The following is a 21,978-nucleotide window of genomic DNA, read 5'->3' as shown; positions in this document are numbered from 1 at the left end:
CACCTACCGTACCGTCCATTCTTCCCCCAGTGATTGCACGCAAGCAGGTAGGCTGACTTCGTATATACATGTCCCAGCGACGCAGGCGAAGACGACACTCATCTCAGAGAGAGAGAGAGAGAGAGAGAGAGAGAGAGAGATGAAGGGGCCGGTGGTGGTGACTGGGGCCTCGGGATACATCGGGACATGGCTGGTGATGAAGCTTCTGCAGAAGGGGTACGTGGTCAGGGCCACCGTGCGAGACCCCAGTCAGTAGCTGCTCTTTTCGTCTCTTTCTTCTCTCTCTTGTGCGTTTTGTTCGAGCTTCGTTTGATCCATGTCGGAGTTGGGGAAGATCTAACGTCGTTGCATGCAGCGAACCAGAAGAAGATCAAGCCGCTGGTGGAGCTGCCGGGATCGGTTGAGCGGCTCACCATCTGGCGAGCGGACTTGGAAGAAGAAGGAAGCTTCGATGAGGCGGTCAAGGGATGCGAGGGAGTGTTCCATGTGGCCACTCCCATGGATTTCGAGTCCAAAGACCCTGAGGTAATCTCACGGTACTTTAGAATTCGAACCTTACTTAGATCACGAGCATACGATGCGTCGTCGGCGGACTCTTTTGCAGAACGAGATCATCAAGCCCACGGTCGACGGAGTGCTGAGCATCATGAGGTCCTGCAAGGAAGCCGGGACGGTCAAGCGCGTCGTCTTCACTTCCTCCGCCGGCACCGTCAACGTGCAGGAGCAGCAACAGCCCCAGTACGACGAGAGCTCCTGGAGCGACATCGACTTCTGCCGCCGCGTCAAGATGACCGGATGGGTAACCTTGCTTTCCATCCTCTTCTCTCGCCTTGCATGCGCTCCGCTTTCGGCTTCTCAAAGGGATTTCTCTTGTTCTGCAGATGTACTTCGTGTCCAAATCTCTGGCCGAGAAGGCAGCGTGCGAGTTTGCGAGGGAGAATGGCATCGACCTCATCAGCATCATCCCGACTCTTGTCGTCGGCCCCTTCATCACCACGACCATGCCGCCCAGCATGATCACCGCGTTGTCACTCATCACAGGTTAGTGACAGCAACCTCTCTCTCTGAGACCTTTCCGCAGAGGAGAATTAGATCGAGCACGCATGCAATGCATTACAGGAAACGAAGCTCACTATTCGATCTTGAAGCAAGTTCAACTGGTTCACTTGGATGACCTGTGTGATACCCACGTCTTCCTGTACGAGCACCCTGATGCAAATGGGAGATACATCTGCTCCTCTCATGACGCCACCATATACGATCTCGCCAAGATGTTCCGAGCGCGATACCCCCAGTACAACATCCCTCAGCAGTAAGTCCTAATCTCCCATGGCCGTCAAGAGAAAGTCCGATTCAGATAACAAGATCTTACGCTTGCAGGTTCGAAGGGATCGATGAAACCATCGAACGGGTGCACTTCTCCTCCAAGAAACTCACCGACCTGGGTTACAAGTTCCGGTACACGATGGAGGACATGTTCGATGCCGCCATCGAGTCGTGCTGGGAGAAGCATCTGATACCACTCCGTACAGCAGAGGAACAGTGCAGTGAGGTGGGCAATCCTCTGCCTCTGGCAACAGAGACACCGAGTGAGTTCAGTGAAGAGAAGGCCCTGATGGCTTGAGACACTCCAAGATGCACCGGACATTGCATGATTCCTTCTCATCACAGGAACAAGTCATGTCCGGTGAAGGTTGACTAATTTGTCTTGGAGTGGCCAAAACCCAGAGATATATTTAGCAGCCTCGATTTGATTGTAATCAAGATCGAACGCTCCTCCTTCTTTGATCGATCTAATAATAATATTTTTAATATGATCACTTCTAATAATGAATTAATTTTAATAAATAATAATTTTATCTCAAGTGATATTTTTATAATAAATTAATCAAAAAAACATTTTATGATACAAATAAAATATTTTCTTAGTATTTATCGGAAGAATATTTTCCTTAGAATTACCGGTTTTACCGCCATGTCAGTATCTCAACGTCTGGTGCGAAGCAGACACCTTATCCAAACAAACAACGGATGCACCTCACGATATCTTTGTCCTCTCAATCTCAGAGCCACTGTGATGATTCCTCGCCGAAAGCCAATGGCAGCATTGCTGCTTCCCCTTCCAAACAGTGTCCTCCTCAGGCCACCGGCCGCGTGCACTTCAGTGGTGGATAAATGTTCAGACGTGGAAGGCCTCAAGCAGATCCATGCCACCATGGTCAAGACCGGCCTCGTCCTCGACGCCGTTCCCGCCAGCCGGCTGCTGGCCGCCCTGTGCCGGTCCCCCGACGACGGCAGCCTGACCTATGCGCTTCTCTTCTTCGAACGACTCCGGTGTCGCAACACCTTCATGTGGAATACCATGATCAGAGCCTTGTCCGACAGCAATCTCCCCGAGCACGCCGTGATCTTGTACTGCCAGATGCGTTCCGATGCGATGCCGCACAATCCTTACACCTTCCCCTTCTTGCTCAAAGCCTGTGTCGCGTTGCCGTCAGCCTTGCCGGAAACCCAACAAGTGCACAGTCATATCATCAAACATGGATTCGCCTCCGAGGTATACACCGCCAATTCGCTTCTTCGTGTCTACGCCAAGTCCGGCTGCACCGGTTCCGCCCGCAAGCTTTTCGACAGGATGCCGTCCCGAGACGCCATCACCTGGAACTCCATGATCGATGGATATGCGAAGAGCGGAAGGCTTGAGATGGCACGCCAACTGTTCGATCTGATGGAAGAAAAGAACGTGGTGTCGTGGACGTCGATGATCACCGGGTGTGTCGAGAATTGCCTCTTTAAGGAAGCCTTGGAGCTCTTTGGCGAGATGCTAGTTACGGAGGTCGAAGCAGATGCCAGGGCGCTCACCAGTGCGCTGACAGCATGTACCCACCTTGGGGCTTTGGATCAAGGAAGATGGATACACACGTACATAAAGAAAAGGCAGATGCAATTAGATCCCGCTCTGGGATGTGTCCTCGTTGACATGTACGCCAAATGTGGCGAACTCGATGAAGCACTAAGCATCTTCGAGATGATAAGGGAGAGAAATGTGGCTGTGTGGACCGCCATGATCGCCGGTCTTGCCGTTCACGGCCTAGGAAGGGAGGCGCTCGATCTGTTTAAGGAGATGGAGGAAGCGGGAGTAAAGCCCAATCATATTACCGTCACCAGTGCGCTGACGGCGTGCAGCTATGCGGGAATGGTGGAGGAGGGAGGATCTCTTTTCGAAAGAATCACAAAGGAGTACAACATGAGCCCATCCGTCGAACACTATGGGTGCATGGTCGACGTCCTCGGCAGAGCGGGGATGCTGAAGGAAGCAGAGGACTTGATCAACGCGATGCCCTTCGACCCCAACGCTGCGGTCTGGGGAGCACTGGCCAACGCCTGTCGGATTCACAGAAACTTCGAGCTAGGAAAGCACGTAGGAAAGATGCTGATCGAGCTGGAACCGGAACAGAGTGGCCGATACATACAGTTGGCCAGCATTCTCGCTGCCGAAGGTAGCTGGAAACAGTCCCTGACGACGAGGAAGCTGATGAGAGAAAGAGGAGTGCTGAAGCTTCCCGGATGCAGCTCGATCAGCGTGAAGGGAAGTGTTCACGAGTTCGTCGTCGGAGACAGGTCACACCCTCAGGCCGAGAAGATACATCTGGAGTGGGAGAGAATCCTGAGAAGATTGAGGAAGGAAGGATATGTGGCGTCCACCGACCAGCTACTGCTGGACTTGGAGGAAGAAGAGAAAGAAGCTGCGGTGGGATGGCACAGCGAGAAGCTGGCTATTGCCTTCGGATTCATCAGCACCGAGCCAGGGACGACGATCCGGATAGTGAAGAATCTGAGAGTATGCGCCGACTGCCACGCCGTGTCGAAGCTCATCAGCAAAGTTTACCGACGCAAGATCGTGATGCGAGACAGGGCCAGATTCCATGTGTTCGTGGACGGCACTTGTTCCTGCAAGGATTACTGGTGACCACACCCTAGATTATTGACAAGCCTGTTCTTCTTCTACAAATGGTGGAAACAGATACTGAAAGCTTCAGATTCATCTACATCCTTGTACCTTGTCGACACGTTGAGGTCTCGTTCCCATTGCTTAGAGGGACGGAAATCGCAGAAGGGAAGGGAAGCATAGAATGCAGTGATCACTACTCTTTACATGTATATTAATCCTATCCCGTTGTCATGAATCCCGTAATCCAGAAAAAAGAAACAGCTGCTTAGACAATACGATGGGGATTAGACATGAAATGACCGACAGATCACTGGGGAAGAGACAGGGAATGAGAAAGGAAGGCTGTTGGAGCAACAAGAAACACAGACAGATGTTCTTGATTGATGCAGGTTGTGACGGAGATCGATGCTTGATTGCCAAACAACACTGAGACAGAGGAGAAGGAAAGCAGCTCGAACCAGTAAACCAACACGTTGCAAACGACTCGTCATCTCATCTGCGTCCTCTCCGTAACGAAGAGTTGAAGGTTAGTCTTGGCTACCGCTGTGGATGAAGTGCCGACTACAGCTGCTGCCGCTGCTGCTGCTTTCTAGTAATCATGTGCTTATTGTTGTGCATCCAGACCTTGAGGACCTGTCTCCTCACTCCAATCTCCGAGCAGAATTGCTCGACCACTGCATCATCTTGCCTCTGAATCCTCCACCTCTCAGCAAAAGCCAGCATTTTCTCCTTCTGCTCCGCCGTGAATTTGGTTCGAAACCGCTTCTTTGGCATGGCCGAGGGCGTCGGCGTCCCGGTGTCTATCATTTCCTCGCTGGACGACTCTGTGGTGGTGCCTCCGTTCCCGCTGGGGTTGTTGCCACCGAAATGGACGAAGCCCGGCGACCCCGGCAGGGCCGGTGAAGGGCTCGACGAGAAGCCGCCGAGCTGGAAGTGTTTCTGGTGGTGGTGGAGTTGCGCTTGGGGATGGGGAGGCGGGAGTAACAGGGGTGGGCGAGTGGTGCCATGGTAGTAGGAATTGACGGCGTTGGCGCCGCCCTCGGTCTCTCTGCGGTGGAAGCTACGGTGGCAGCCGCAGGCTGCACACTTGAGTGCCTCGGGCGTGTCAGGGTCGCCATTCGGCATGAACTCGCCGCAGCCGTCGACGACGTGGCCGCCTAAGGCGGCCGCGTGGTTGCGAAGGCATTCTTTGTACTTGGTGGGGATATCAGCTGCGGTCACGGTGGTGGTGGCGCTAGCTGCCGGTTCGGAGTTGACCGATACACCCACACCTGCTACACCCGGAGACGAATTGGAGATGGATGCTTGATCTGCGTTGTTCCCCAGAGACCCGGGACGATGATCCAAGGCAATGAGGTTGGACACAAGATTTGATGGTTTGGTGTTGCCAAGGATGTCACCATTTCTTGGTCCGCCTCCAACGCCACCACCATCGACTGCTGCTCCTCTTGGGGAGACAAGAGACGAAGAGGGGGAGAGTGTGGGTTTAGAGAAGGCCGATCTGACGCCGAGAGAAGCGTTATAACCAGAAGAGGAAGAAGGTATCCCCATCTCACCGGGATTCCTAAACTCCATCGACTCGACTCCGCACACCTATAACGCAGCTGCGCAAACCATGCAAAGGATAGATCAGCTGTTACTGCGTTCAGAAAAAGGCAAGGATGAGCGATCAGACGGTGTCAACGAGCAAGTGCAGCGCTCAAAGCAGCAGCGTCCGTAGGCTCATGAGAAGCTCTGGGCGGAATAATAGCGAGACCAAAAGAGAACTATAGAGCGAGGGGGGAGAGAGATCGGGAGAAGGGGAGTGGGAATCAGTGGCGTGGGGTGTGGCTTCCCAACACCCGTTTTGTTTGTGGAAAGGGGAAAGCTCATCAAACCAGGGTGGGACAAAGCAGAGAAGGGTCTCCTACGTGGTGATGAGAGAGAGAGGGGAGATCGGAATGATGCAGCTGCGAAGAACCCACAGTGACATGCTTCTCCCCTGCAAACGGGTCTTCTCTCTCTCTCCCTTACAATTGTGACTGCAAGCCGGTGATGATATGTACTCCTGTAAGACTTGTAGTCGTGTACGTGTGTGTGTGTGTGGTATATGCGTCCTTCCTTGCCTTAGCTGTATGCGTTTAAGTTAATGTTGGTTGACTTAGTAGATATTGGGGATATCTGAATCACTTGGAGATCAAATTATTTATGCCTAAATACTATTATCTTTGGTTTGGTGAGCTATTGACAATCTTATGGACTTCTCCGTGTTAAGTTTTCGATCGAACCGATTTGATTGCACTTTTCCTTGTAAACCTAAAAAACTGGAGGAGAAGTCAAAATTCAGAAGCTCCAAAAGTCAAACGTCTCAGGTTCCTCTTTCTTACACTGATGGGCTGATTCCATCTGCCCTTAATCCATCTTCTCTTGTTGAACTTAATTTCTACTTCTCGAGCTTATTATTATAGATTTATCTACACTGATGGGCAAATTCTATTTCCTAATTATATTTTGAGTGATTCATCATTAAACATAGATCATAAATATTCTAATCGAATTGAATCGAATATCAAAATAATTTCTATTTATTTGCTTTTGGTTTATAGAATTTACGATCGGTTCTAAATTAAAAAAAACTAATGATTGGAGGGATATTAAAAAAAATAAAATTAAAATATATAATTTTGATTTAAAATGGGAAAAACTGAGGTTAGGGTTACGCACTCCATCGCAAAGGATAGAAGTGATGAGGATATTAATGGCGATAAGACTCGGGTTGACGTCAGCTGCCCTACAAGCGCGCACATCAGGAAACAATAAGCTTCCCTATAAAAACCCTCGCGTTCGGCTCGAGAAGGGAAAAAAAAAAACTCTTTAAGATGATCCATTGACTTGATCGTTGGAGGGGTCGGGCCGAGCTCTCCCGACCCGACCTGTGTGCAGGCACGAAGACGGAGGCCTCCCACATAACGCCCAGGCGAGGAGTCCCCTCCTGGAGGAAACGATGACCTTGTCACGATCGGACCATCGCAGTCGATCACTTCAGCAGTCTCAAGGGTCATCCCAGAAAGATTCTCAATCATTCGAATACGAAGCCAACCCTCGAGGTTGTTTACAATCAATGAAAGCTTGGTTTGGAGATTTGGGACGATGATGGGCATCACAAGTACACACGACAGCATTGGCCATTGAATGAACCCCCCAGCTGTGGCATGTGCGAAAGCAGCACTTACCTACAACCCACCACCGTCCTCCCCACCACTGCCGTACGTGCCATGAAGAAGTTAACCCTAGATCCGCCGCTCCCCCATCGCGCCCCCTACGTGGAGGCGACCCGGCCCACTCTCGTCCCTTCCTTTTCGTCGAAAGCCGTGCCTCCAGACCCAACCCCAGCTTTGTCCGTTCCGGTGGTCTCGTCCGCGTGGCGCAACACGTCGGGGGCATCGACCTCCGATCGACGGCTGCGATGCGGGGAATGTGAATCGAGGCCTATTTATGCGTGCTGCTGCACTGTGGACAACATGGAGGAGGAGGAGGAAGACTGCCGAGGCTTTCTTCGATGAGTATGCTGCCACGACCATTGTGATCCAAAGAGGAAAGCTCCACGCTTTCCTTATATTCGCCTTTCGACTGTGCATGCTGGTGGTGGTAGGTTGAGTTGTTCTTGACGTGCAGTTGTATACGTACTGCATGCACGCGCAGTTTCGACGACGATCTAAATCCTTAGAGATGCTAGTGATTCGCATCAACTCTCTCTCGCTTGATGGGGGGGCAACGTGATGAGCAAGTACACACAGGGATGGCATCGAAGTCCATTGTCCTGTGTCTCAGCAGCCACTGCCGATGTACCGTCTTCTCGGTTGTTCTCAGTGAATCCCATGTGATTGCCTCGCCCTTCTTCCCTGTCCCATCGATCGTGACATGACGTGACCGGCGACATGACTGGCTTTTATAAGGAGCAATCGCTCCGGTAGGTGCTCGTCTCCCTTATAATTTACAACTTGACAGAGATATATGTACCCGACGAAGAACAACCAGCGGCTGTGACTCCTCCAAGTGTCTACCGTGCTCTTCATCCCTGCCAGTTATCGATGATTTCATCTCTCTCCATCACCAGCTTACCAACCGAGTTGACGTTGGAGGACACTGAGCCTTCCCAAAGACTCTCACGCAGCCGTACTTCATGGGCTCGGTCGGCCTGCAGCTTAACAAATGATGGGACGTGTTATATATATATATATATATATATATATATATATATATATATATATATATATATATATATATATATATATATATATATATATACTATAATTTTTTTTAAAAAAAAAATTTATGTTTTTTTTAAACAGTATATGATGTTGCCACAAATACCATCAACTAGTGAGTCGGTTTGATTAGTTCACTATCGAAAGTATAAGTCTATCCTCGCATCTTCTCCATGTTGATATTGATAGAAAGAATAGAAGATAAGAAGCTTTATTGAAAAAGTAAATAAGCTTTATTGAAGAAACTTTAGCTTGAATGCATTAACATGTATTATCTTCTATCATGCCCCCGTAAGATGGTGCTCCTGACAAGGATACCAATCTTGGATCGATGCAAAATATGGTTTACAAGCGAGAGACTTCATGAGTAGGGCAAGAGCATATTGCTGTTGCTATTATTGTTGCTACAGTTTCGACGACGATGGTTGTGGCTGCGATGGCAGCGGCTACGATTGCGACAGCGACGGTTGCGATTGCGACGACGGCGACGATTGTGGATGCGACGACTGCGATGATGGTAGAGGAGAAATCTACAGTAATGTTGCAGTGTTGCTACTACAACAAAGGAGGAAGCTGTAACATAGGAGGAAGGTGTAGCAGAGGAGGAAGCTGCAGCAAAAGTATAGCAAAGGAGGAAGCTACAACAAAAGAGGTAGGAGGTAGCTACAGCGAGGAAGAAAGGTGGGGCAATGCTGGTGAGCACAGCACTAGAGACACCGCAGATGAAGGGAACGGACGTTGGCGCAGAGTGGCAGTGGAGAAGACAATTACCGTTCGCCGAAGAGGAAAGATTTGTCGCACTGATGGGTTGACGATGGAAAAGCAATGGTAGAAAAGTCGGCAGCGAGAAGAGAGAAGAGAGCTTGCTCTATGCAAGTAGCTCTGATACCATGATAGAAAGAATTTAAGATAAGAAGCTTTATTGAAGAAGCTTTAGCTTAATGCATTAACATGTATTATCTTCTATCAGATATAGGGCTACTGACGTGGTGAACTAACGTAAGAGGTCCGCGTGGGAGATCGTCTACTGGGGATGCTCGTACTTGGGAACGGAGATGTCAAATAGAGGGATCAAGGTCTTCTTGATTACGTGATCCTTTCTCAAGGTGAGCCGGTGAGTGATTTTTATACCTATATACTTGACAAGGTCGATTGACATTCGTACCGGTTGATCGAAGATAAAATTAAGTTAACTAATTGATCATGATAACAAAAATCTCTCTTCATCCTTTCATCCCAGGGGAGTTAAGTTAACTGAGGGAGTTAAGACACAGCTTACTGTACCATACTATCTGCTATTAATGCAGGACAGATTGAGGCACGCTCATGACGTGGCATGCTTAGGTGTTTGCTTTCATGGCAAATGAGCTAGCATGAAATAGGATTATCCATATCAGTATCTTTCTTTCTATTATAAATTTTTTTTCAAATAGTCTCCATAAATCTAAAAATCGTATGAAAATAACACTATTCGGTGCATCCACACCATCGTGTAATGGGTGGGCTTGCAATTGGGCCCTTGATGTGCGCCACGTCAGCCTATCTTCGTTGCTGCCACGAGTAAACTCGCTTCTCTTTTATCGACGGTGAATCGTGCCATCGTTGATGGCGTGGCTGCCACCTAATTCCTAAACCTCGCTCTAATGAAACTTCAAGACGAGAGCTTTGCATCTAATCTTATATTTTTCATCTTTATAGAGACAAACGTTGAAGATATTAAATCAAGAATTATAATTTTATTTTATTTTTCTCGTTGGTCGAATATGGTATGTGAAATATCTTTGAATTAAGCAAATTTATTTTATTGATCGAGCAATTAAGTTGATGATCCTATTTTATGAAACCGAGTTCGAACTCAGTTTCGAATCGGATACGGGTGGAATTAACATTAGATCACGTCCGAACGTAGTCACTCGTCACTCCGGCGATCTCAACCCAAATAGATTAGACATTATGGGTTGCTTCGATGCGTGCTTCCACCAGTAAAAAGCTCCAATAATCCCAAAATCATGTTCATCAACAGTAATTAACATTTGCTGGTGATGCTCAAGACGTGACACTCGAGGAGATAGAAGAGAATAGAGAGAGCTTAAGGCCGCTGCTAAGGCGGCTAATGGTATTGAGATAGGCTGGGCCTGTTTCGGGCCGAGAACTGAGGCGAAGGCGCGAGGTAGGACGCCTCCCCATGGCCCGCCGTGTCGTCGTCGTACATGGCGATGGATGAGTCGCCTTTCGTTGCGGACGAATCGTAGCAACTCCATGGTGACCGCAGCTGTTTCTCCCCTGCTGCCGATGTCACCGGCGACGACGACGAAGGTGGCGCCATCGACGCCGCCGTACGCCGCTCTTCTTTCTTGTAGCGAATGCCGCACGCATTGCACAACGACTGCGATGCGTCGAATCAAATAGACGTCAGATGCAGCGGATGCCCGCACATGGTATTCGTGAAGCCAGCGAGTCGCCGTACCTTGGGGCCTCGTGGACCGTTCCTCCACAGCGGAGTCGAGGTGGTGTCGCAGTTGGCGCACCTACGAGCGAGAAGAAGAGGGTCGCCGCCAAAGTTGGAGCCGTTGGTAGCTCCACCGTAGAACGCATTCGATCTCCTCTTGGACTGCGAAATGATATCCTGGCCGAAGCTAGACACGCACGACGGCCGCTGGAACATGGTGGAGGAGGCGGCGGCGGCGGCGGCCTTGTTCTCGGTTTGGCGCGTGGAAGGGGTCCCTAGTGACAAGGTGCAGTCCACCGAGGAGGGGGAGGAGCAACCGGAACGTGCGACATCATGGTCTTCATCCGTAGACTGCTTTCCCATCACCGGGAAGACAACAGAGAAGTAGGCGGACCCGCACGAGCACGGATACGAGCTGCTCTGGTGGCCGCACCGGTGCAACATGGCCGCGGAGCAGCAGAAACCCAGAGGAAGGGGAAGGACTAAGGAGGCGGTGGCTAAGAGCGTGGACCCTGCCGAGGGATCGAAGAGAGAAGGCCGGCAACTGCGAACCAAGAAGTGGTATCATACAGCAGGCTTAACGGAGCATATTGATGATGCTTTGGGACGAAAAACCGGAGGGTGCTAATAACGTGTGGGATCTCGGGAAGCGGGAGATGGGGGTTTGTCGGGTTTAATGCAGAGGAAGCAGGTTGAACAATGCTTGTACATGGAGCTGAGTGTGTGTATGGCTGTTAATGAATAGTTAATGCTGGTTTACAGGAGGGGGACGGAGAAAGGCAGTCCGCAGCAGTACGATGGCGTCGTCTTGTGCAAGAGATCGAGATGGGATTCTCCGGGACGGGTGCAGTTACAGGATTGTGCAGTGGAGGCGCGACCTCGTATCACTTCATCTCTCTCTCTCTCGCTCTCTCGTGGGGGATAAGCTCTTCTTCCACCTTGGTCTTGGGAGAGGGAGAGGGGGAGAGAGAGAGAGACATACAAGTTGGCGTCGTGACTTGTTCCTCTGAGCTGCTCTTATAACACGACAGCGACATATGAGTGGCCCAACAAGACGATGTATGATGGCGCAGGTGGCGGAAGCGAATCGACGAGGCCACGGCAAACAAGGCAGATGAGAGGAGACAGATCGGTCAAAAGAGGCCACGTGACTCGCGGTGCGGTCTTCCATGTAATCTCCCCATTTCCCCCATCTCGAGGCACCCTCAAGAGGAAAGAAATTAATGGAGAGAAAAAGAAAAAAAGAATATAGCGAAGATATAATAACCGCGGCGATGGAAATCACAGCAGGGGATGGCTGCGGTCATCGTTCTCCAAGTCAAAGGATGATAGGCAAAAGAGAAAGTGAAAGGGGGTAGGGGATGGGATGGGATGGGAACCCACCCATCTGCTCTTCGTGGCACACGCCAAACCTCGATCGGCTGCTCGTGTCGCGACAGTGGGATCATACACGCATTACGTCGAACAGACGATGTGCATGCCGAAATCGTCGTCAAAAAGACATGTCTGGAGATCCGAGTTACATACATTACTCGGGATGGATGGGATGGATATAAGAGAAAGTGGATCGGCCTCTACAAAATCCCAATCATCGTCACGCAACGGCGTCCCCGAGAAAGAGAAAAGGGCAAAACCTGGAGCGAAGTTAAAGTTGATATTGGATTCAAACATCATCCCGTCTCTATTCCCGATCGCGCTGTCTCGTCTTGGGAACCGAGGTATCTTCTCGGTTGACCACTGCTCTGCGGCCATGGATGAGATGGCGATTCCCTGTTCATTTTGCATCGTATTATCTATCGCCTAAGAGGTGTTCGGTGGAAGGTCTGATCGAGGGTGCAATGGACTATGATCGTACAGCTTGGCCCCGTCTTCATTTGATCAAATGCAATATTCTCCGATTCGAAGGATCTTTCAGTATCTATCATACAAGAGTTTAATGCACCGGCAAACGTATTCTCTTGTTGTGTCGCCTATCTCGTCTTCGCTGCCATCTCTTTTTGATATCATCGGGAGCATAGGATGAGTTCGGCGCATTCTCACGTTCATCATCATCTGTTTCAAGCTCCTTCTTCCTCGCTTCTGCACGACTGATTGCACCCCTTAACCTTGCAGCCTCAGCGATAAGGTCACTTATAAGCATCTCCGTGGTTCTCGTGGTTATTCCCCTCAGATACCATGAAATAGGTGGTGGTGGGACAAGAGATGGCTGGATCAGCTGGTCTAAACTCACAATGGATCCAACTCTTCCTTTGCCCTGCGTGCAAGTATTGTAATTGTCCCATGTTCTTGGCTTGAAAGGTTGGCATAAGTGTTCATCGACAAATAATGGTTCTACTTTCCAACAACCCTCGAATCTTTTCATAAACCCTGATTTCCCTTGCTGGAATTTGACCTGCATAGGGATGGATTATTTGTAAGGTATTCCTAAATGACAAAAAACATCTGACGGTAAAAAAAAGAAAACCAGTGGCTTACCGTATGGTCTTTCCGGTTTTGATCAACTATGACATGAACCGATATAGTTCCAGACCACCAAAGAAACCTCCATATTGCTGCTTGCTCCACCTCCACAACCTGCCTTAAGCCCTCATCTATTAACACCTTTCTGGATATTACTTCCTAAAAGATGAGAGTGTCACATTAGTGCTGCATTATAATTCAGATTCAGAAGGGGGATTGCATAAACCTAGAGATTAACAGTCACATGCCAAATTGAAAGCTATACCTTGCATTGTCGTACTAAGAATTCCACTCTAATGAGTCAAACTAGATGACACTAGTAAGTCCTCAACCAAAGAATGATGAACAAAGGTAAGCGACCCTTAGAACATAAGCCAAGCCGCTCTTATGCCAATATCTTGACTCCCATCCAGTAGCATCAATATTGGTGAAGAGTCATTGCATGAAAAATATAGTTTGATTTCTATGTTTTCCTTACACTTCTTATCAGTATTAATGATATCTTTGTCTTTTCTTATAACAAATTTCTCCATCTGGAAATGAAAATCTTTTAAAATGTGACTAACTAAGCTAAGTAGACATTTTTTTATATCTCCACGCAAGCCCTTGCAAAAAAAATAAAATAAAATAAAATAAAAAGAATCAAGTCTTCTAAAACATAATGATAATCTAGGAATGGACATGGTTCTGAACACACAAAGTATCACTTGCATTATGAACTACATACATTGCACCACAAAGTTTTTCCTTTGAGATGTAAGTGTATCTCCATCTTAAGATACCTAGGAGACCTACCGATGCGATAATTAAAAGTGACGAAATGATTGCCACAAGTAATATTAGGAAAGATAGAAGAAGATCTAAAATCTTAAAAGAAACTATAAATAAGAATTTAAATATTCTTAACTTAACTAAACATATAATTTTTTATAAATTTCAATAGCGATAAAAAATCTATATAGCCGACCCCAAATAGTTGGGACATTCAGCTTTGTTGTTATTGTTGTTGTATCCAAGTATATCTCCGAGCAACAAGTAGTGGTCTATGAACATCTCCTATTGGTTCCTTGTGCATCACTTCTCCTATCAATGTATATCGAAACATGAACAAGCTTAAGATTCCAATTGCATAAATCAACAAGGAACTTGTAAATTTTAAGCATATTAAACCCCAATCACAACTCTGACACATGGCGGCACAATCAACAAGGGGGACCGGACCCCGACCAGCAATGCAGCAACAACCGCTGAGCTGATGACATCAGCATGATTAAACTTAATCCTTAGTGGTGATAATGCCTAGATGAAAATTATGCCCAATGAAAACAACTCACCACAAAAGAATATATGCACAGTAAACCATGCATATGATACTGCACCAGAAGCTAATATCCCACAGAAAGATAAAAGGAACCTCATCAGAGAACTCTAAAGGTTTTTCTGTTATACCTTTATGTTCTTGAACACCCTTTTGTTTTCTGGGTCGGTGACAATGTTATATATTGCATCTGGGGGTAAGCCAACCTTGAAATTCACATTCAAATTGCAAAGAGATCCTTTGGGTACAGAAACCTGCAACAACATTTGAAAACAAACTCACTTAGACTTCTATAATTAATGATGCATCATTTTGCTTAGTATCTGTCTTTAGTTATAGACTTTGGGCTAGTGAATCTTCATATTTGCATTTCAGTAAACTTGGTTTTCCTTTTTCTGTAAGGTACAAAAGTGTATTTGCTCAACAAACAAAATCTAGAAAGCATTGACTTAATATGTAAATATGATCTTGAAAGATCAAGGAATATAGATAATACAAATAGAAGAACATGCAAAACTTAATGATTCATTTCATAAGTGCTCTTCTTGCATTCTAAGACTAACACCTTGATCTCTGGTGGCTGATCAACCCAGGATGAGTTTTCTTTCCAGGCGTCTAGCTGCTTGTGAAAGTCGGTGTCCAAAGCAATGGGTGATTCTCTGTCCACCAGCGTCAGAGGACTTCTAGCATCAAATTTCTGTCTGTTCTTCACGACTTTCCTCAGGTGTGCCTGCGAGAAAGTGCAACTGAACATAGAAGCACAAAGAGGACTCTGGTGATTCTCTAAAGATCCAGAGGATTGACCTTTAAACAATTCTGAAGATTCTGATGGAACTGCACAAGAGAACCAACTGCTGAACTAACTGCCAAGGTGCACTCTTTTCCTTTGTTCACAGTGGTGTCAAAAAATTTCCCCATTTCTTTGTCAGCCATTTAAGACCTGGACCATGGACCTGTAAGATTCACAATTACTCAAAATAATGTGATGTCGAAGACATTGAAGCACCTCAGCGCAAATATTCTTAATCATAGGATTTTAGACAGATGAAAAGGCACTACTCTGTCCCTAAATGGCTTTATAGGTAAAGCAAACTGATACTCTAGTTTAATAGAAGGATCTCTATATGATTTACACCTCTAGGGTTTTTGGAGCTCGATTCAAAGGGCCTCCATCTTAGATTTGCAAGGATTGAAGAATGGGATTCGTGCAAAAGCTTGATTTCCTACAGGGTTAGGTCACAAATCAAGATTACGATGATAATTCCAAGGAGGGACTTGTGTATTCCTGATTGCACCAATTATTGGGTATTTGGATAGGGAAGGCATTCCTGATTGCACCAATTCACACAAGAGAAAGCCGGCAATCGTTTCGAATCTAACCGTCTAACACATGTAAGACGACGAAGAACAAGCATAAATGAACAAGATCAGAGTCAGACCTTCCACCAACCTGAAAACATTAGCCGAAGAAGCGGAATTCTTCACATCGATTCCGCGCACGAAATCGCCACAGACATGAGAGAGGTCAGCGATGAGGAAAGAGGAAGAAGGAGATCTGGTGGAGCACTCAAACGATGGGGAGCTTCCGGGAATAAGACGGATCCCCGAAAAAAATGTGGCGGGGATCTCCTCCAATCACAATTTTAATTGGAACCCTCCAACCCTGACATCAGATCCGTCCACTGACACGTACTGCGTCGGCTATGGATGGGTCCCACCATCCACGTCGGTGTCGAGAGCCAATCAATTGGAGGGGATCCAAACCCAAAGAAAAAAGAGTATAACAGAAATCTCAAGAGACGATTATTGGACTGGATTTTATGTTTGACTGACTTAATTAAAGATGAGATTTAATTATCTTGATCTTGTATGACGCGTCATCTTAACTAAGATGATGGTGGCATATATAAATTCGTTAATATGTTTATATTTTTATTTTCTGTATGGTCGAACCCATCGCTTCCCTCCGTCGCATGGCAGCGGCGGTCGCCACCACCACGCTCTCCGACGCTACGCCACCTCCTTGCCTTTCTCCTCCCGACGAATATTCACTTCGTATTCTTCGCCTCTGCGCTTCCGACCACCTCCCGCATATCCACTCCGCCCTCGGATCACCTTCCGCTGTCCACCCCTCAGCCTTCGCCGCCCTCTTCCACGCCTGCGCCCGTCGCCGCCTCCTATTTCTTGGCAGATGCCTCCACCGCTTCATGCTCTCCCTTCTTCCGTGGCCGCCCGATCTCTTCGTCGCCAACCATCTTCTCAACATGTATGCCAAGTGCGGCCGCCTCGACCTTGCCCGCCGCGTGTTCAAGGAAATGCCCCGCCGCAACCTCGTCTCTTGGACCGCCCTCCTTTCCGGGTTCGCTCAGCACGGCCATCACGATGATTGCTTCGGCCTCCTCGCTGGCATGCTCCCTCACCACCTCCCCAATGAGTTCGCCCTCGCCACCGCCCTCAGCTCCTGCGCTGGGGCAGCTCGTGGTTTCCGAGGCCGCCAGGTACACGCCCTTGCCTCTAAGATCTACCTCGATGCCAATGTATTCGTGGGCAACGCCCTGATCACTATGTACTCCAGCTGCTATGGCCAGTGCGACGATAGCTGGGCCGTCTTTCGGACGATGCCTTTCCAGAACCTCGTCACTTGGAATTCGATGATTGCAGGGTTCCGACAGAATGGTCAGCTGGACCGGTCGCTTGAGCTTTTTGTGGAAATGCAACGAGGTGGCCTTGGGTTCGATCGTGCCACATTAGTTAGTGTCATCTCCTCGTGTTCTTGCCTTCAGCATTGCCGGCAGTTGCACTCTCCCGTCATTAAAACTTGTTATGATTATGAGGTTGAGGTTGCAACTGCTCTCGTCAAGGCATACTCCATTGTGGGTGGCGGCACCGATGACTGTTATGGAGTATTCGGTGGGGTTAGGGAACATGACATTGTGTCTTGGACGGGCATAATGACTTCATTTGCCGAGCAGCTGCCTGCAGAGGCAATTCGGCTCTTTTGCCAACTGCGCTACAAGAATTACAGTCCTGATAGATACACATTTTCTATTGTGGTGAAGGCCTGTTCAGGCTTCGCAACAGAGCGGCACTGCTCTGCTGTCCATTCACTAATTGAGAAGTCTGGGTTTGGAGATGATTTGGTTCTTTCAAATGCATTAATCCATGCCTATGCTCGGTGTGGTAGCATTGTCATGGCAGAACATATCTTTGAGAGAATGGTGGTTCACGATGTAGTGTCATGGAACTCAATGATCAAGGCTTATGCTGCTCATGGGCGTGGGAGGAAGGCACTTGGAGTTTTTAGATGTATGGATATTCCACCTGATTCTGCTACCTTTGTTGGGCTTCTAACTGCATGTAGCCATAGCGGGCTTGTAAACGAAGGCCGGGATCTCTTCAATTCTATGTTGAAAGCATATGGGATTGCTCCTCAGCTCGATCATTTTGCTTGTATGGTCGATATTCTTGGACGTGCTGGGAACTTGCAAGAGGCTGAGGATCTGATAAATCAAATGGAAGTGGAACCGGACTTTGTTGTATGGAGTGCATTGCTTGGAGCATGCAGGAAGCACAAGGAGGCTAGGATTGCAGAAAAAGCAGCCCAAAGGCTGATGGAATTGAAGCCCAAGAATTCAATTGGGTATGTGATGATGTCCAACATCCATTATGATAGGGGTAACCTAGAGGATGCATCCTTTATTAGGAAGGATATGAAAGAGTGTGGAGTGAAGAAGGAACCTGGGCTTAGCTGGATTGAGATCGAGAATCACATTCATAGGTTTTCAGTAGGTGCACGGCACCATCCACAAAGGAAGGCAATATATGCTGAGCTCAATCGGCTAGTGGATAGTCTTAAGGAAATTGGTTATGTGGTGGATACCCGATTAGTGCATCATGAGACTCAGGAGCACAAGGAAGAGCGGCTGTTGCATCACAGTGAGAAATTGGCCTTGGCTTTTGCACTTATGAACACTTCTGCTAGTAAGACTAATTTAAAGATTATGAAGAACTTGAGAATCTGTGAGGATTGCCACAAGTTCTTCAAGTTGGCATCCAGTTATTTGCAGAAAGAGATTATAGTGAGGGATGCAAACCGTTTCCATCATTTTGTTGATGGAGAGTGCTCATGTGGTGACTTTTGGTAATTGACATCATTTACCAAGCTAAGAGGTACTCGTTACAACATCTTACGGGAGTAGAGACAAATAAGTTTTGGCAGGAAACAGATACACATAGTTATTGTCTTTCTTATTATATCTTTACCATTAAACTGTAGCATCCTCTTGATAATTAGGCAATGAACATTAGGATTTTTTTTCTTATACCTAACAAATCCTACAATATAAAGACCAAAGCTCTGGTGGTTTGATCATATAGTTTGAGCTTATAATGAAGTTGCTAGCCTAGGCATATAGCTTAAAGTAGCTGTTTGTCTTCTGTTTGAGTGTTGTTGATATCGGAAGCATTGGAGGTGATGAGCCTTCCATGATATGGTGACATTACCTTGTCTTCTTCTAGAATTTCTGTTTTGTCACTTCATGACTAGTTTACTTGTGATGGTATCTTTATCAATGTAGTCTTTTGTCATGCGGTCGAGTCGTCTAATGCTAGTTGCAATTGAAAGAAAGTTTTATGGTCCATTTTAGATATTATTTCCAAGTACATGGACACTTAAATCACTACATGAATTTCCTGCATGGTGTATGATATTAGTAATTGCATGTACTCCTGAAACCAGTTAACTGCCTTACTGATACTAGTGGATGTCTACTTTGAGATATGAAGTTGATCTTTTATGCCTGTTGGACTTGCATATCTTTGGTGCATAGTTCATAGATTTTATTTCCTAAGCATACTTGAATAAGACAACGATGACAATTCATGGTATGTTCGTACCTGGATGACTGATGTTACTAGTGTGGTATATGGAGGCTGGCATTCCAAGGGACGGGCTTCTTTGTCCTTGGTTGTTACATAGTCAGTGACAGCTAAATAACAGATAATGGCATAGCTGAACTAGTGGTCAGTCTCTCAATGAAGTAGCGATGAAATAATCACAGCTACAAGACTTATTTGAGGGCAGAAACAAGTTCAGCATACATATGGAAGTACATAATGAGAATTGCCCATTCTGGCAACTTGAATATGGTTAACTTTATGGACTAGAGTAATTTCCACTACGTTGGGGATGGTGCACCACATCCAAGAACATGCCATATTCATGGGGCAGTTTCACATTTAGAAGTTTGATCTGCACAACATTGGGTGAGCTCAGGGTTGGAGGTGCCAAAAATGATGGAGAGAAACGGCGATGGTGAGAAAAGAGATGTTCAGCAAGGTGGTAGCTCATTCGAGTGGCTCAAGGAATAGGCATATCGCTCGAGGAAAGGAGTTGCTTTCCCTTAAGAAAAAGCAGAGGGATGCCGTGGCTCAATTTTATGTTAATACCAAGGGGCTGATGAAGGTTGAGTTCTTTGCACTTCCATTGAAAGGGAGAAGAAACAGTCCATGGATGATCTAATTGTAAGTCCGTTTGAAATGAGGATTGCATCGTCTACTTTTTAAAATGTATTTCGATGCAGCCACAGTACTGAAATTTGCTTACTGCTGTTCAGGAGGGTAGCTTTTTACTAAATATGATTTTGGTATTCTTTGAGACACAGACATTGTTTGAACTCAGATCTCCATATGTACTTCTAAATACCATGTGCTGCTAAACATTGTAGTAGTCATCTATGCATCCATCACAAGCCTGGAGTGATGGATGAACAGATTAGTGTTGTTTTTTTCTATTGTATGTATGATATGCCAGCCTCAAGTATTATAGTGAACCTAATCTAGAATTGTGTAAACAATATTTCCTGATTCAAATTGTCATTTCTATAGAATTGTGTTGGAGAAAGCTCACATTATATTTAATTTTTTTTTATGTTCCATGTCCAGATTGTTAAATTGGGTTAACTGAAACCTCAAGTGATCTAACTTGCTGATCTTGTTGTTCCAGTTCAACATGACATAATTGCTGGCCTCCCCAACTCAGGTGCTCGATCATATTCCTTCCCAATGTTTAGTCCTTGAGGTGGAGATGCACAAACTTTCGCAGCCTATCATGAGCTAATGCCCCAGGAATATATAAATACACCAAGAAGTGCAATTGGCTTGGCGTCGTGGAAATGTAGAAGAAGAGCCCTCCAACCACCCCTATTAACTGTACTTGAGAGGTTGGTGACAACAGTGGGCAGCGAGACCTTCTCCCTCCCCTTGGTCGAGCCCTTCATTCCATCGAACATCTTGTTCAGCGAAGCTGGTCGGTGGTGCCTGCTGCCATAATCCTCTCGGAGACCTCGAAACCCAATGGTTCAATCTTCGACAACAGTGCCATATTGCTCCAGGTTGGTAGTCTATATGACACTCTTTTTCTCTTCTTCCGCTTGATGTTGTGCACAAGATACAAATCATGATCCAAATTACTCTGGATGATAGCTATCGAAATGTTAAGTCCTTTTTCCCACAAAATCCAAGCTAACTGTTCTTCATTTTAAATTCAAGTCAATGAATAACGTGGCTTGCACTTTTATCTAATTGCTAGGACTGAATCAAGAGCAAAGATGAACAAGCTAATTGGGAAGCACATTTCTTTCTTAATTTGTTCACTGCATATTTATAAAAGCTATCTCACTGACTGTACTTTGATCAGGTCAAGCGAGGCCAGCGATGACGTCGAGTGCTCCGGCAACTCATGTCGTTCGTGCACCGCAGTCCTCGTCGCCAACTGCATCGCGTTAGGCTGCTGCCCGTGCGCCGTCGTGAACATGCTGACGCTGACCTTGGTGAAGGTCCCGTGGATGGTGTCGAGGCGGTGGTGGCAGTCGCTGAAGAGAAGAGGAGCTTCTCAGCGAAGAAGAGTGGCCGATGTGGCGACCGTGGGAAGAGAAGGAACGAGCTCAGAGACGAAGAGGAACTACAAGTGGAACGAAGAGGGTGTTGTGGGGGAAAGAAAGGGTCACAGTGGGCGTGGAAGCTTACCTTCAAGTCTTGGAGCTAACGATGGAGTTTGGGAGGAGTTGTATCGAGTAGGGAACTGGGGGTTCGGGAGAGTATCCTTCTCGGGCACTCAAAGAGAGTGGCATTCAGGGAAGAACACCTCCGGTGATGACGAGCTTGGAGAGCAGCGCTAGTGGTCGCGGTTGCAGCGTGAGCTCGTTCCACCTATAATCTCTGTGAAAAGCTGCTCTATCATGATCTGCATACTGTAGTCTTCCTCGAATGTTGTCGGCATCTCATTACTGGGAATGCTATTATTGAAAGAACACTGATCGATTTATTTCAGCTACCGTCTAAGACTTTTACATGTTATTGCAAAATCTTGAGCTTAAATTATCTTTTCGTCATTATATATATATATATATATATATAAAGATAACCTGTTTTAATTTTTTTCTAAATAATATTTTACTTTTTATAATTCAATTAATATCTTTTCCATTCCTTTTCTGTTTGTCATCTCTTTCTCCTCGTTGCTTATCCTTTCTCAAAGCCCATCGTCTCCTCC

The 21,978-nt window shown here is 46.8% G+C and overlaps 7 protein-coding genes across 13 annotated transcripts; 4 read left to right on the top strand and 3 right to left on the bottom strand.

The window, feature by feature from the left end:
* The first annotated feature begins 88 nt into the window (after window positions 1-88).
* On the top strand, window positions 89-1,814 carry LOC135634999 (dihydroflavonol 4-reductase-like). Of its 3 annotated transcripts, none has more exons than XM_065145784.1 (6): window positions 89-248; window positions 356-525; window positions 605-799; window positions 882-1,041; window positions 1,120-1,312; window positions 1,381-1,814. In XM_065145784.1, the coding sequence occupies exons 1-6, from the start codon at window positions 140-142 to the stop codon at window positions 1,622-1,624; spliced, it is 1,071 nt and encodes a 356-aa protein (XP_065001856.1). In that variant the 5' UTR covers window positions 89-139; the 3' UTR covers window positions 1,625-1,814. The 3 variants fall into 3 exon arrangements, with proteins under 3 accessions (XP_065001856.1, XP_065001870.1, XP_065001863.1); XM_065145798.1 differs by having other exon boundaries at window positions 91-216; XM_065145791.1 differs by having other exon boundaries at window positions 147-287.
* A 124-nt stretch (window positions 1,815-1,938) lies between these two features.
* Window positions 1,939-4,690, top strand: LOC103979761 (pentatricopeptide repeat-containing protein At5g66520). The gene is made up of 2 exons (XM_009395962.3): window positions 1,939-4,478; window positions 4,575-4,690. Exon 1 carries the CDS (start codon window positions 1,976-1,978, stop codon window positions 3,968-3,970), a length of 1,995 nt encoding a protein of 664 aa, XP_009394237.3. The 5' UTR covers window positions 1,939-1,975; the 3' UTR covers window positions 3,971-4,478; window positions 4,575-4,690.
* On the bottom strand, window positions 4,478-5,952 carry LOC103980052 (zinc-finger homeodomain protein 6-like). Its single transcript, XM_009396336.3, has one exon. The coding sequence runs from the start codon at window positions 5,525-5,527 to the stop codon at window positions 4,514-4,516; it is 1,014 nt and encodes a 337-aa protein (XP_009394611.2). The 5' UTR covers window positions 5,528-5,952; the 3' UTR covers window positions 4,478-4,513.
* A 4,254-nt stretch (window positions 5,953-10,206) lies between these two features.
* On the bottom strand, window positions 10,207-11,503 carry LOC135634994 (GATA transcription factor 15-like). The gene is made up of 2 exons (XM_065145773.1): window positions 10,667-11,503; window positions 10,207-10,585 (listed from the first exon to the last, which is right to left on the bottom strand). Exons 1-2 carry the CDS (start codon window positions 11,090-11,092, stop codon window positions 10,310-10,312), a joined length of 702 nt encoding a protein of 233 aa, XP_065001845.1. The 5' UTR covers window positions 11,093-11,503; the 3' UTR covers window positions 10,207-10,309.
* Window positions 11,504-12,494: 991 nt separating this feature from the next.
* On the bottom strand, window positions 12,495-16,015 carry LOC103979763 (uncharacterized). Of its 4 annotated transcripts, none has more exons than XM_009395965.3 (6): window positions 15,877-16,015; window positions 15,231-15,379; window positions 14,992-15,156; window positions 14,558-14,680; window positions 13,124-13,267; window positions 12,495-13,040 (listed from the first exon to the last, which is right to left on the bottom strand). In XM_009395965.3, exons 2-6 carry the CDS (start codon window positions 15,357-15,359, stop codon window positions 12,582-12,584), a joined length of 1,020 nt encoding a protein of 339 aa, XP_009394240.2. In that variant the 5' UTR covers window positions 15,360-15,379; window positions 15,877-16,015; the 3' UTR covers window positions 12,495-12,581. The 4 variants fall into 4 exon arrangements, with proteins under 4 accessions (XP_009394240.2, XP_009394242.2, XP_009394241.2 ...); XM_009395967.3 differs by having other exon boundaries at window positions 15,231-15,366; XM_009395966.3 differs by having other exon boundaries at window positions 15,866-15,990.
* Window positions 16,016-16,367: 352 nt separating this feature from the next.
* LOC135634972 (pentatricopeptide repeat-containing protein At1g71420-like) lies at window positions 16,368-21,777 on the top strand. Of its 2 annotated transcripts, none has more exons than XM_065145755.1 (3): window positions 16,368-18,596; window positions 20,431-20,818; window positions 21,124-21,777. In XM_065145755.1, the coding sequence occupies exon 1, from the start codon at window positions 16,370-16,372 to the stop codon at window positions 18,569-18,571; it is 2,202 nt and encodes a 733-aa protein (XP_065001827.1). In that variant the 5' UTR covers window positions 16,368-16,369; the 3' UTR covers window positions 18,572-18,596; window positions 20,431-20,818; window positions 21,124-21,777. The 2 variants fall into 2 exon arrangements, with proteins under 2 accessions (XP_065001827.1, XP_065001821.1); XM_065145749.1 differs by having other exon boundaries at window positions 16,368-19,949.
* On the top strand, window positions 20,781-21,604 carry LOC135639174 (uncharacterized). The gene is made up of 2 exons (XM_065152972.1): window positions 20,781-20,818; window positions 21,124-21,604. The coding sequence occupies exons 1-2, from the start codon at window positions 20,781-20,783 to the stop codon at window positions 21,602-21,604; spliced, it is 519 nt and encodes a 172-aa protein (XP_065009044.1).
* Window positions 21,778-21,978: the final 201 nt, after the last annotated feature.

Source organism: Musa acuminata, chromosome BXJ1-3, assembly GCF_036884655.1.
Source record: "Musa acuminata AAA Group cultivar baxijiao chromosome BXJ1-3, Cavendish_Baxijiao_AAA, whole genome shotgun sequence".
NCBI classification, from domain to species: Eukaryota; Viridiplantae; Streptophyta; class Magnoliopsida; order Zingiberales; family Musaceae; genus Musa; species Musa acuminata.
This window is presented reverse-complemented; position numbering and strand designations above follow the sequence as displayed.

Coding starts and splice junctions, on each gene's coding strand:
- LOC103980052 (XM_009396336.3), bottom strand. CDS start 5,527: ATGGAGTTTAGGAATCCCGGTGAGATGGGGATACCTTCTTCCTCTTCT.
- LOC135634999 (XM_065145784.1), top strand. CDS start 140: ATGAAGGGGCCGGTGGTGGTGACTGGGGCCTCGGGATACATCGGGACA. Junction 526..604: donor TCGAGTCCAAAGACCCTGAG/GTAATCTCACGG, acceptor ACTCTTTTGCAG/AACGAGATCATCAAGCCCAC. Junction 1,313..1,380: donor CAGTACAACATCCCTCAGCA/GTAAGTCCTAAT, acceptor TTACGCTTGCAG/GTTCGAAGGGATCGATGAAA.
- LOC103979761 (XM_009395962.3), top strand. CDS start 1,976: ATGTCAGTATCTCAACGTCTGGTGCGAAGCAGACACCTTATCCAAACA.
- LOC103979763 (XM_009395965.3), bottom strand. CDS start 15,359: ATGGCTGACAAAGAAATGGGGAAATTTTTTGACACCACTGTGAACAAA. Junction 14,681..14,991: donor ATCAGCCACCAGAGATCAAG/GTGTTAGTCTTA, acceptor ATGTTGTTGCAG/GTTTCTGTACCCAAAGGATC. Junction 13,268..14,557: donor GGGTGTTCAAGAACATAAAG/GTATAACAGAAA, acceptor CTCATCTTTTAG/GAAGTAATATCCAGAAAGGT.
- LOC135634994 (XM_065145773.1), bottom strand. CDS start 11,092: ATGTTGCACCGGTGCGGCCACCAGAGCAGCTCGTATCCGTGCTCGTGC. Junction 10,586..10,666: donor ACGGTCCACGAGGCCCCAAG/GTACGGCGACTC, acceptor GACGCATCGCAG/TCGTTGTGCAATGCGTGCGG.
- LOC135639174 (XM_065152972.1), top strand. CDS start 20,781: ATGGTTCAATCTTCGACAACAGTGCCATATTGCTCCAG. Junction 20,819..21,123: donor ACAGTGCCATATTGCTCCAG/GTTGGTAGTCTA, acceptor TACTTTGATCAG/GTCAAGCGAGGCCAGCGATG.
- LOC135634972 (XM_065145755.1), top strand. CDS start 16,370: ATGGTCGAACCCATCGCTTCCCTCCGTCGCATGGCAGCGGCGGTCGCC.